A 12500-nucleotide genomic window follows, 5' to 3' on the forward strand; every position below is an offset into this window, starting at 1 on the left:
TAAGAAAAAGAAAAGAAACTTTTAACGACACAAGCAAACAAACAAACGAAAACCCTGTATCCTGACTCTGCAGTAGGGAAGGCTACTGAGAGGCCACAGATAGAGGCGGGGTTGAGAAATCTGCAGCTTCCAGAATCACGGTGGCTTCCAGACATCCACGCAGGTTTCTTTCCGGTCAGGGTCTGACTTCAGCAGACTTTATGTGCGTGGGGAGGAGGAGGACTCCTACAACCCGGACTGGTGTGAGAGTCAGCCACGGATGACCTTGGACTTGACCTGTAGCTCCTAAAAGCTGAGGTCGCAGGCATGAACCAGAGTTCTGTACACAGCCCCAGACCTTCTCCTTTGTCGATTGTCCACTTCCAGGTAGCTCTGGAGAAACAACAAAACATTCTTAATGGACTTCCAGGAAGGGAGTCCGGAATTGGGGTGGGGGGGTTCTTTCTAAAGGTTCTAAAAGCTAAAGGTTCTTTCTACTGCTTTGAACCTTAACATGATAGAGGTGGTTGTTTTAATTCCTTTTTGAGACAGGATCTGACTCTGTGGACCAAGCTATCTTGGAACTTACTGTGTAACTTGAGCTGGCCTCAAATTCAGAGATAGACTTCTGCCACAGGTGGCTCTTAATTTTATTTTAATGATGTATACATAAAGAGTGTTCTGATTGCATTTATGATTACAGGGATTATCTAAGGAAAACTATGTCCCTCTTTTCTCCAGACCTGAAGCTCTCTTCTTTCAATGTCACATAGTGTTGCCCTTTGTTCTGGTTGGCACTGTGAGAGGAACTGCACTGAGCAGCTTCCAAGGCGGGTGCTGGGCTTAGGAGCTGCCCGTATCCCCCTGGGAGCTAATTAAAATGCAGATGCTAGTGTCCTGGGTCTGGCCGGGACTTGAAATTCTGCCCTTGCAGCCAGCTCCCAAAGAAAGCCAAGGCCTCTGTGCATGGGCTGAACCCTGACCCCACATCCAAAGAGTGTTCTTTTTTAAAGGCGTGACTATCTCCTCTCTCTCTCTCTCTCTCTCTCTCTCTCTCTCTCTCTCTCTCTCTCCCCACATTGTATTGGGAGTTGGGGGGAGGGGTCTAGAAATCTACCTGTTTTGAATCCTCTGGACAGAGACAGAAATTGCAGGCCTGTGGACCTTAGAAGATTTCTCTGAGTTGGTTCTTTTTACCTTGTTCCTGAGGTGGGGCCTATCTTGTCTGTGTCCCTGGGCTGTGGATTCTGGGCTGGCTTGACTGTAAGAAGCTTCTGGTTTATTCTGCTATCTCTGACTCCCAGCTCGCAGGAGCAGTGCTGGAGTTACAGGTGCACCCGGCTGCATCCGGCTTTATGTGTGGGCTCTAGGACTGAACTCCGGGCCTGTCAAACTTGCACCCTCGGAATCATCTCACCAGCCCCTCCAGAGAATGTTATATGTCAATATATATCTATTTTCTCTCACATGCAGAATCTAGATTTAACTCTGGTGTGTATGTTTGTGATGAGAAAGAGCCTTTTTAAAGGAGGAAGGAAACTGGGAGGGGGGGGGGGCAAGAAAAGTTACTGGAGTTAACGAACAAAGCCCAGTATGAAAAAGCAGTGCCATGAGTCCCATTAGTTAGCTCAGTGGAAAGAGGATTGCAGGCCTGATGTGAGGGTTCAGCCTTTAATCCCGGGATTTAGGAGGCTGAGGCAGACAGATATCTGTGAGTTCAAGGACAGCCAGGGCTACTTAGAAACCACATCTCGGATGGGGTGGGGGGTGGGACTGAGTAGGCAGGTGGTGGGGTGAGGCCTTCTACCATCCACCATATGCCAAATTGTGCTTCTTAAAGTTATAATAAGTTCATATGTACAATTGGACACTGACAAATTGTTTTAGAACGTGAATTGATTAGCAGTGTGGAATGTAATGAACACATTTTTAACACAGTTAACCACACAATACAAGTTGAGTCAGACTTCCTCCTGGTTTCCATGTTTTGAGGCTGGCCTGGGGTCTGTGGGTGAGGCTTCGCCCTCAGTAGCCACGCTTCGTTCTGCAGTTTCCTCTAGAGCAGTGGTTCTCAGCCTGTGGCCTGCAACCACTTTGGCAAACGTCTTTCTCCAAAAATATTTACGTTACGGCTCCTAACCATGGCAAAGGTACAGTTATGAAGTAGCAACAAAAATGATATGATTGGGGGTGGGGGGTCACCACAACATGAGGAACTGTGTTAAAGGGTCGCAGCATTAGGAAGGTTGAGAACCACTGTCCCAGAGTCTTGGCCCAGACTCCAGGTAGCTACTTATCCATGACTTAGTGTGTGGCCCTTTGTTCCCTCTCTGGGATAGAGTTGCCTTTAGAATTACCGCCCCTTGGGGTGACTCAAATGAGAAAAGTCTTGGTCAAGAGATGTTGGAATGATAGCCGGGCGGTGGTGGCGCACGCCTGTAATCCCAGCACTCTGGGAGGCAGAGGCAGGCAGATTTCTGAGTTCAAGGCCAGCCTGGTCTACAGAGTAAGTTCCAGGACAACCAGGGCTACACAGAGAGACCCTGTCTTGAAAAAACAAATCTAAAAAATCAAAAATAAATAAATAAATAAATATATAAATAAGAGAGAGAGAGAGGTGTTGGAATGAAAGGAAGGAAGAGAGGAATGCGGGATACAGCCTACAGATGAGGGGTACAGCCTACAGATGCGCCAGGTTCATCTCCAGGATGACCAGATGACCCACTCTGCTCTAGGGATTGGCTGCGTCCCCTCCCTCCTTTTAAAGCCCTGAGAAATTCTGTACACTGTTAAGCAGGATGGTGTCTCTTATGAATCTGTATTATCCCAAATAAATCAAGAGGACTTTAAACAAAGAGGGGGGTGGGGAGTAGAGCGTGAATTCCCAGGCAACGTGGATGGAAAGAGTTATCTTGGGGAGGAAACGCTGTTCTTTCCTTCCCGTGTACCCGTGGGAGCGGTTTCCCGGATGCCGGTCCTGAATTTTGCATCTTGTTTTCAACACTTTTTAAATTCATTGTCATCTAGTTTTGAAACCTTTCTGCACTTTTTCTTCTTCCCACGTTTCTCAGACACTGAAGAGATCAGGAATGAAACACACAGGGCTCCTGTAATTCTTTGGTCCTGGAGAGACAGATGCAGTCAGTCTGTTTCTGTTCCCTTGGGTACCAGCCATACCGGCCTTATCCTTCAGCGCAGTGAGGTCTTCTGTAGGGCCTGGGGGGAGGGGGGGGAGGGGGGCAGGGGGGATTAGAACCGGAAACTGCAGGTTACTCATGCTGCTGCGGGTTCACTGTGGGACTGTTGAACTTCCAAGAGTCATGGTAAGCGACAGCATTTAGAACACCCACGTGGGACACGGTGGCCAGAGATCCACCTCCAAACAGATCAGCCCTAACCATTGTAAACTACATTCTGTCCGTGTTCATCAGTAGTGACCAAAGTTCTATCCTGGGAGCCCAGGTCAAGGAATGAGGAAAGAGCAGACAGACTCCACGTGTTCACACGTGGGCTCTACCCATGTGAAATTTAACTTGACCGGCTTGTTTTCTACCATGTCTTTCACTTGACACAGCTCTGAGAAATGTCCCGTAGTAGAGCCATCTGGGTTAAATAAAAAAGGGAGGGTTTTTTTTTTGTTGTTGGTGGTGGTGGTTTTTTTTTTTCTTTTTTTCAATTTGATTTCTCACATTTTGTTCCTCTTTGTTTTAAAAGGGGAGAAAATTGTTATGAAATAACCAAATTATTGCATAATTGTTCACAAAACAGAAGTAGGCTTTTTCAGCCCCCTGCCGTTTCTGAGGAACCCTCATCTGAGAATTTCTCCATCCCTCCCTCCCGCCCCCACCCCGCCCCCACCCCACCCCCACCCCTGTGTTCTTAGTGTCCACAAGCTGTCTGGAAGCTCTGACTCAACCAAGCATCTAATAATGGCCAGAGAATAAAGTTCTCTTTGGGTGGTCTGAAATCCAGCAGTGTTTATTTCTTTTTAGATTCAGCAGAATTTAGGGTTTTTATTTGTTGTTTTGTTTTTTTCTTCTTTTCCCCATTGGAGTATATTTTAGCATTTATGATCTGAGTTTTTACTTCATGATTCTATTTGAAATCATTAGGCATAATGAGGGGTTTTGGGGGGCGTGTTTTTTGGGGCTTTTTGAGGGGGGCTTTAAGACCAGCATTAGCAATTTTATAAGTCAGTGAAGCTGTAACTAGGAAAGGTTGCAGAAATTCTTTTTTTTTAAGTTTTTGTTTTATCTTTTATTTTTATTTGAGACAGGGTTTCTCTGTATAGCCCTGGCTATCCTGGAATTCACTCTGTAGATCAGGCTGGCCTCTAACTCAGAAATCTGCCTGCCTCTGCCTCCCAAGTGCTGGGATTAGAGGCATGAGCCACCACTGCCCCGCTGTTGCAGAATTTCTTAATGTCTTGATAATGTAGAAAATAATTGACAAAATTCTTCTTTTGTATGCAGTAGACTGCCACCTGCGACTCATAAGTCTTGTCCATTAAGACCTGACTTTCTTTTTTGTTGTTATTATTTTTGTGTGTGCACACATGATGTGTGTATATGTGGACACATACATGCCTCGGTCAGCGTGTGGCAGTCATAGGACAACTTCACAGAGTCAGTCCTCTCCGTCCACCATTGTGTGGCTTCTGAGGATGGAACTTGGATCATTGGGCTTGCCCTGCAAGGCAGGGACTTTACTGACTAGGCCCTTACCTTCTCATGGGACACCAGATTTTAAATTTTAAGGAAGAAGCCAGGCCTGGTGACTCCTCTAATCCCAGCACTCACGAGGGCTACCATTATTCCTGGGCTGCGTAGTTGAGTTCCATAGCGGCCTGTCCTGTCCTGTTCTTCATCTTCCCCCAGAAAACAGAAATTGTCGAGCTGGATTGTTCTATGGCTGCTTTACCAGGCACCAGATCCTGGGAACATGGTGGACAGGACAGGCTTAATTCATCTCTCTCTGTTTCAGTGAAATGGCTGAGGCAGGTGTTATACAAGCCAGCTACAGTGCACAGATGACGTTTGGTGTGGGGGTGGGGGGGGAGGAGGGAGGAGGGGGTTGGGGGGGTGGCTGGGAGGCAATAACTAGAACCTTTCCCCTGTCATTCAGACAAAACAGTGAATAACACATAGTATATAAAGATCTTAGTAGTTATGTGTGGATTAAACTCTCTATTCTAATTATATGTCTTCGTGTCTTCATACCCTACCATGAAAGCTTCCCTTGGAGCAGAAGAACCTTATGACAATAGTTTGTGACTCTTTCACGTCAAAGGCTTTGTGCACAATAGACCCAGAGTAATATTTGTCAAATCAACTTATCAGCTCTGTTTCTTTTCTAATCACACACTGTAAGTTAGTACAGTTGTATCATTGAGCACATATCATCGTTGCCATTATGATACCTAACTCTAGTAATGACATAACAAGAGCAAGTTATATAAAGGAACAGTATGGGGGGGGAACATTTCTTAATTAATGCATGCCCATTAAATTAATACATGCCCATGTCTCTCTTAAAACCCATAGCATGTGTTTTTAAACCAAAGGTGATCTCTCTCCACCCTCATCCACACCCCACCTACACTCCTACCCCCTACGATGCCCCCGCCCTCACCCTATCCCCATCCATGTCTGTGGGCTGTATTCTGATGGATATTCCTGCTTCCCGTTTCTGCAATGGGACTCAAAAGGGAGGTTTCACAGTAGCATGGCTTCCAGTGCTCTGTTTGTTTATCCTGGGGTCGTCATAAAAATTGTTTTGTTTTCCTGGGGATATAGAGCATAAAAACTTCTTTTGTTCAAAAATGTTAAAAGACCCTTGAACCGAGCCCACTTCTCATCTGGATAATGTAAATGAGTTCCCGTTAAATGGAGCGCGCTCTTCTGATGGTGCATCTTGCCTCTGGGTGTGTTCATTTTACTGTGCTGCTGGGACTTTAAATGTCCTCTAATCCCCCCACCCCCCAGAGGGAAGCTAAGAACTCCCTCACCACGTGACTGTCTGGATTTTTGAAATGCTGAGGCTTATCAAAACCTTATGGATTTGGGGCAATAATAAAGCAAGTGCCGGCTGGATGCCAGGGGACCTCCGTCTGTGTGCACGGTGTCACAGGAATGTCCCTTTAGGTGCTATGGTTTCCGAATCACAGATGACTCTAATCTTTCAAAGAACTTGCCTAATTAGGGGGTTTATTGCCTTGGCAAATGAATCTCTTGAGGCATATGAATGGTGTTGAGGTTCTGTACAGGCTGGGGCTATAGCTCAGAGATCGGATGCTCCAGAAATGAGGAGAGCAGAAGGGAGAGTGAGACAGAGCCTCTGGGGGAAGGGCAGCCATCCCCCCACCCCGACCACCACCACCCCTCCAACCCCGGGCCTGAAAAACTTAGGGTTGGGGGCGGGGTGCACCAGGTAGGGACTTGGGGATGCTGGGAGAACCTAGAGGCCAGGTCTGTTTTGATATATAAAATAGGCACCTGAGTTCCTTGTCCCAAGGTCCAAAACCAATCACTTTTTAAAACGATTTTTGAGATTGTGTGTGTGTATGTGTGTGCGCGCACGTTTCTGTGTGTGTGTGTCTGTCTGTCTGTCTGTCTCATTTTTTCTGAACCCTCTACTAGCTAGACAATTCTTCCAAGTTGGCTGACCAGCCCAAAGAACTGATTGTCTCCACTCTCCCCCCACCCCTGGCCTCTGGAACTGCAGACCCACATCTGTATACCTAGCTTTTCTGTCTGTCTGTCTGTCTGTCTGTCTGTCTGTTTTATTGCATATCAGTATTTTGCCTGCGCTCATGTTGTGCATCACATTTGTACAGGCCAGAAGATAGTTGTTGAACCTCCTAGGACGAGAGTCATAGACTCTAATAAGGCAGTAAGCTACTGTCGGAGTGCTGGGAATTGAACCCCAGTTCTCCTAACTGCTGAATCATCTCTCCAGCCCCCAGCCTGGCGTCTCTAGGTGGGTGCTGTCTGTCTGAACCCAAGTCCTCACTCATCCTTGTATAGCGAGAGCACTTTAGCAGCAGAGCGTCTCCCACAGCCTCTTGAGAAAAGCTTTAAGCATCTCATTTTGTCGCAGGCGTGTAGGTGTGCCCTCCCCAGGAACACAAAGAAGCAAAGCAAGCAGTGTGGAACATAAATCAGCACTGCGGCTGTGTTAGCGGGACCTTTAACCTTTGGGTGCCTCGCCGGGCTTTCAGAATAGATTTACTTGCAGCTTTATCTGACTTTTTTTCCCTCGGTGAGGGACGGAGGGGGTGCTGCTTAAACCCACAGTCACGGGCAACACAGGAGGAGAGTTAACAAGCTCAGTCAGAAGCCACGCCTCCTGGGCACCACAGTCATAATGGAGGATCAGTTTCCTCTTGCTCTGTCTCAGTCTGCTGTGCTAAAATGTTGTGTTTCCCCACCCACCCGTTGCTTCCCAGATGCTCCTTAGAGTCACTGAGGCGATCTCAACCAGAGCCCCTGTAAACAGTCTCCATGTCTCCATCACTGCCGGTCATTCGCTGTGCCCCTGCTAGCCCATAATAGGCCCCGGTGGGTACATAGCTCATTCTAGAACCATTGCTATGATGACCCTAGCCTCAGTTTCCAAAGATGAGAGCAGGGCCTTGTCTATGGGCTAAGATGCTTTGATTATGACCGCAGCAAGAAGTCGGAGGGCTATGGGGATTTATTCTGTCCTGTGCCAGCCTTTTAGGAAGCAAGGCCTTCCATCTCAGAGAGGAATCAACCCCCTAGCCCCCCTCCCCGACAGCTGTTGCTCAGTGCTCACTTTCAACACTGCTAGCCAGCAGGAAGAGGACAGAGCCCGGAGGTACACACCACCGGCTCCAGGTCACGCTGTGTGCTGTGCGTGAGAGTGGAACATTCAGCCCCACGCACCTGCAAAGGCGAGGAGCAGGGCACTCAGGCGCTGCCGTCCTGTGCCTCTCCTCCATTGCCGTCCTGTGCCTCTCCTCCATTGCCCTAGACTCCCTGCTGCACCCTCGTTCTGTGGCCAAGCAGCCAGAGGCATCATTGGTCAGAGTCAGATACGGCTTTCCCTCAGCTCTTTTCCCTACCCATAACAGCAACTTTTCAAGGGGAGCCTGGTGGCCCACACCTTGAATCCCAGCGCTCAGGCAGATCTCTGTGAGTTCAAGGACAGCTGGGGCTACATAGAGAAACCCTGTCTCAGAAAACAAAAAGGCAACAGAAAGGAACCTTTCCTAAATCTTTCCTGTTCTCAAAGCCAGGCATGGCTGCTCTTAACACGTGACAGCCATCCTGTGGCAGAGCGGGGCCAGAAGTGTCCACTCTTGCAGCGCTCTTTCCTGTTTCCCCACATCAAGACCTCTTACCTACACAGCAAGGTTTTTTTTCCTTCCTCTTCCCTTTGTCCCAGCAGAGGACGCGTGTTTGCCCCTTCCTCGGAGGCTTTCCTCTTCTCACCTAGATTATTCCTTAGATTATTCTGACCCGCCTCATCTGATACTGATAGTCTCATAATTTCAATAGCAATGTCATCTCGTGGAAATATTAAAATCCCGTGGGCCAAAGCTGCCAGCTTCGCCGCTCGTCTTTATGGAAATTGCATGTATTTGTTCGCGTGGCTATGCCTGTGCTTGTTCCCGTGCGTGCCGCAGAGCACACGTGGGGGTCAGAGGTCAGCTTGCAGGAAGGAGTGTCTCTCCTTCTACCCTGTGGGTCCTGGGGCTGGAAAGTCATGGGACTTGATGACAAGCTCCTGTATCTCCTGAGCTGGATCTCATTTGACCTCCTTGCGACTCTTCCCGTGGCAAGTAGACAGTACAGTAAGATTGGATACAGTGTGTCACTTCATGTCGTTGCTAATGATGGCACCTCTGTCCTTAGGAATGAACTGTGTATCATGTTTTATATGAAAGATGAGTCAGAGGTGTGTGTGTGTGTGTGTGTGTGTGTGTGTGTGTGTGTGTGTTCATCTTAGTGCTTATAGGTGTGCGTATTGCCTTGTTGGAGACGTATTTCTTAGGAAGATGCACTTAATGTCTTTTGTGGCCATTGAGTGTGCTCCCTTGAAATGATGATGGAGCTGGTTGTGGTAACACACACCTGCAATGCCAGCACCTGCAGGGGGATCAACAGGTCAGGATCCTGCAGAGAAGAGGAAGGAGAAGGAAGGGTTTGCATCCTGTAAGATATTATGAGTAGGCTGGAGATGACGTCATCAAGAGGATGCGTCCTGGTTATCTGCAAATACTAAGCCACGTTATAGGTGAGACTTCGATGACAGTGACAGCAGACTCTGGATCTGCAGGGATTGAGAAACATTCCCTACAGACACAGAAGGGCCTGTAGACATGCTGAGGACAGTCAAAGTGACGGCTTTCACAGAACTTACTGCTGTTAAATTTAATGCTGCACTTTGCTATCAGTATTTTTATCTGACGTGAAAACTGTCTTAGGTCTTGGACTTCTTGTGTTCTTAGGTACAGTTTTATGAGCTGACCCCCCCCCCCCTATTTTTTTAACCTTGACTTTTGGCCTTTCCTCTGGGAAAAACCTTAAACAGAGGCTGGGTGGCCTTGAAGCGCAGTCTTCATAAGGCTTTGTTGGGTAATTGTTCCGTGTAAAATCCCAACTAGATCCATAACTGTGAAACTCGGGCAGCACATTGCCAAGGTTGGCTTTCTCTGCGGTTGAAACCCTGAACACCACAGACTCACCGAGTGACATTTAATCATTGCCTAAGCTCCAGGGACATGCAAGGTCCGTGTTTCTGATAAGAATTCAATCCCCTTACTTTCTAGAGAGCAGACTGTCAGGGAATTCATTCACAAAAGACAAATTTATGCTGGGCGGTGATGGCCCACGCCCGTAATCCCAGCACTCTGGGAGGCAGAGGCAGGCGGATTTCTGAGTTCGAAGCCAGCCTGGTCTACAGAGTGAGTTCCAGGACAGCCAGGGCTATACAGAGAAACCCTGTCTCGGAAAAAAAAACAAATCCAAAAAAACCAAAACAAACAAACAAAAAAGACAAATTTATACCATAGGGTTTTGTTTATACCAAATTATAGCCAGTGCCAGACATGCTTGTAATCTCAGAAAGCTGAGGCAGGAGGATTGTCACATGTGTGAAGCCAACTTTGGCTACAAAGCAATATCTGTCTAAAATTAATAAATAATAATAATACAGTCAGTACCACAGGGAAAATGGGGAGACTAGGCTGTTGATGCAGTTTGGGGAAGGTTCAGTTTACCTACAAAAGAATCACTGCTTTTCTTCCTCTTTAAAAAGAAAATAGACAATAGAGCTGGAGCCAAGTAAGACCCAGCAAATACGAGCACTTACTGCTCTTGGACAGGACTCAGTTCCTGTTCTCCATCTGGCGGCTCACAACTGCCTGTACCTCCAGGTCCAGGGGTCCGTGATGTCTGCAGAGCCGGGGAGGATCAGGGCTTAGACAACCTAGGCAAGGCCTCCACCACTCACTACACCCAGCCTTGAGTTACCTGTTGTTGACGTTGTCTGTGAGACAGGGAGACAAACATCTATTCAAAACTGAGTGGTGAATAAGGACATTATCAGAACAGGGCCCCAGGCCCCGGGGCACATATGAAAATGCCACAAAGGGCTGGAGAGATGGCTCAGTGGTTAGAGCACCGACTGCTCTTCCAGAGGACCTGAGTTCAAGTCCCAGCAACCACATGGTGGCTTACAGCCATCTCTGTAATGGGGATCTGACAGCCTTTTCTGGTGTGTCTAAAGTCAGCTGCAGTGTACTTAGATATAATAAATAAATCTTTAAAAAAAAAAAAGAAAAAGAAAATGCCACAAAGCCACCCAAGGTAGGTGTGTGCTAACTTTAAGTAAGACTCTTTACACAACTTTTACACATGCTTATCAGGGCACTGGCGTGGACCAGACTGAAGGAAGCAATGGGTGTGACGGAGCTCCTCCTGGTTATCCGTGTGCGTGTGGTATAGCTAGCTATCTAGTCCATCCCAGAGTCAGCCAGCCTGAATCCACTCCCTGGCAAAGTGACCCTGAGAAAGCCCTCTTACCTCTCTGCCACTTAGCTATGACAGATGCAGTTGCATCCCATAATAATATAGGGGTTAAAGGCATTATTGCTATATTATGTACGTAGCAGTCCCAAGTCCAGCGGCTGTTGTAGGGTTGTGTGTTTGCTTATATTGTTGATCAGGGAACCAAGCAACCAAACAAACAAACAAAAAAACCTGAACCTACTTGAAAGTGGATCTGCTGGTATTGAAAAACAGGTATACATTTGAGACTCTGAGTTTAAGAATAACTAATGTGGCATCTGCCTATGAAAGGGGTAGTGCCAAGAGACAGCCAAGGGCAAGGGACTACTAGAGAGGATGCCCTCGGTCAGCAAGCAGGAAATCAAAATCTCCCGAACTGCTGCTGTACCTTGGGTTCTCACACTGCATGACTGCTTTATGGATTTGTTGGTAATGGATATAACCGTCCTACGATAGGTCTTTGGTCTGTGAATAATTTCTGTACGTGGAAAAATAAAGAATACAAATATTTATTTATTTACTTGAGACAAGGTCTCGTTGTGTGACTTTAGCTGGTGTGGAGCTCAGTATGTAAGCCAGGTTGTCCTCGAACGCAGATCCACCTGCTTCCACCTCCCAGGTCCTAGAATTAAAGATATGCATCATCATACCTAAAGAAGTGCAAATATCAGCCGGGCGGTGGTGGCGCACGCCTGTAATCCCAGCACTTGGGAGGCAGAGGCAGGCGGATTTCTAAGTTCGAGGCCAGCCTGGTCTACAGAGGGAGTTCCAGGACAGCCAGGGCTATACAGAGAAACCCTGTCTCAAAAAAACCAAATCCAAAAAGCAAAAACAAACAAAAAGAAAAAAAGAAAAAATGCAAATATTTGAAAACCAATGAGCATTGCATGTCATCACATCTTGTATCATTTTATATATATGTATGCATCAAATAGTTCTTTCATTCTGGCTACTTAGTTACATTGTATCAGACCTTAGAGATTTGCTCTTGACTCTGTTCTAGATACTTGGTGTAGTCGTGCCACAAAGTCATAGATAAAACCCGTTAAAAACTGAGCCTCTGTACTAGACCCCAATATATTATAAATCCAGAGATGTGTGTATATTTATGTAAAATGATTCAGAGCAAATAATGTCTTTCATCCAGGCTACTATGCAGTAACACAGGCTAGCCTTAAATTTGGAGGGAATCCTCGTGCCTGAACATCCCGGATGGTGGATTTGTGTGGGAAGTCCTGCAGCCGTCCTAGCCAATGCTTTCATGGGTGCCTTTATGACTTCCAGGTCCGCTGGATGATGTACTGGATAGTCTTTGCCCTCTACACTGTCATTGAAACGGTGGCGGATCAGACCCTTGCGTGGTAAGTTCAGCTACACAGCTCCAAGCGACTCAGGTGCTTTCAGGTGTCCCTAGTTCTTATCCCAATCTTGCCCCGCCCCGGAAACACCCCCCACCCCACCCCCGTGAAAAAATAGATCAAGCCC

At 47.1% G+C, this 12500-nt stretch overlaps 1 protein-coding gene across 1 annotated transcript in view; it reads left to right on the forward strand.

Moving 5' to 3' along the window:
- The window catches only part of Reep3 (receptor accessory protein 3), a 90286-nt gene that overhangs the window by 47346 nt on the left and 30440 nt on the right, over positions 1 to 12500 (forward strand). The window contains exon 3 of the mRNA XM_052163911.1: positions 12300 to 12376. Within this exon, the coding sequence (XP_052019871.1) occupies positions 12300 to 12376 (77 nt within the window). The remainder of the gene's footprint in view (positions 1 to 12299; positions 12377 to 12500) is intronic.

This window comes from Apodemus sylvaticus, chromosome 19 (assembly GCF_947179515.1).
Source record: "Apodemus sylvaticus chromosome 19, mApoSyl1.1, whole genome shotgun sequence".
Lineage (NCBI taxonomy): Eukaryota > Metazoa > Chordata > Mammalia > Rodentia > Muridae > Apodemus > Apodemus sylvaticus.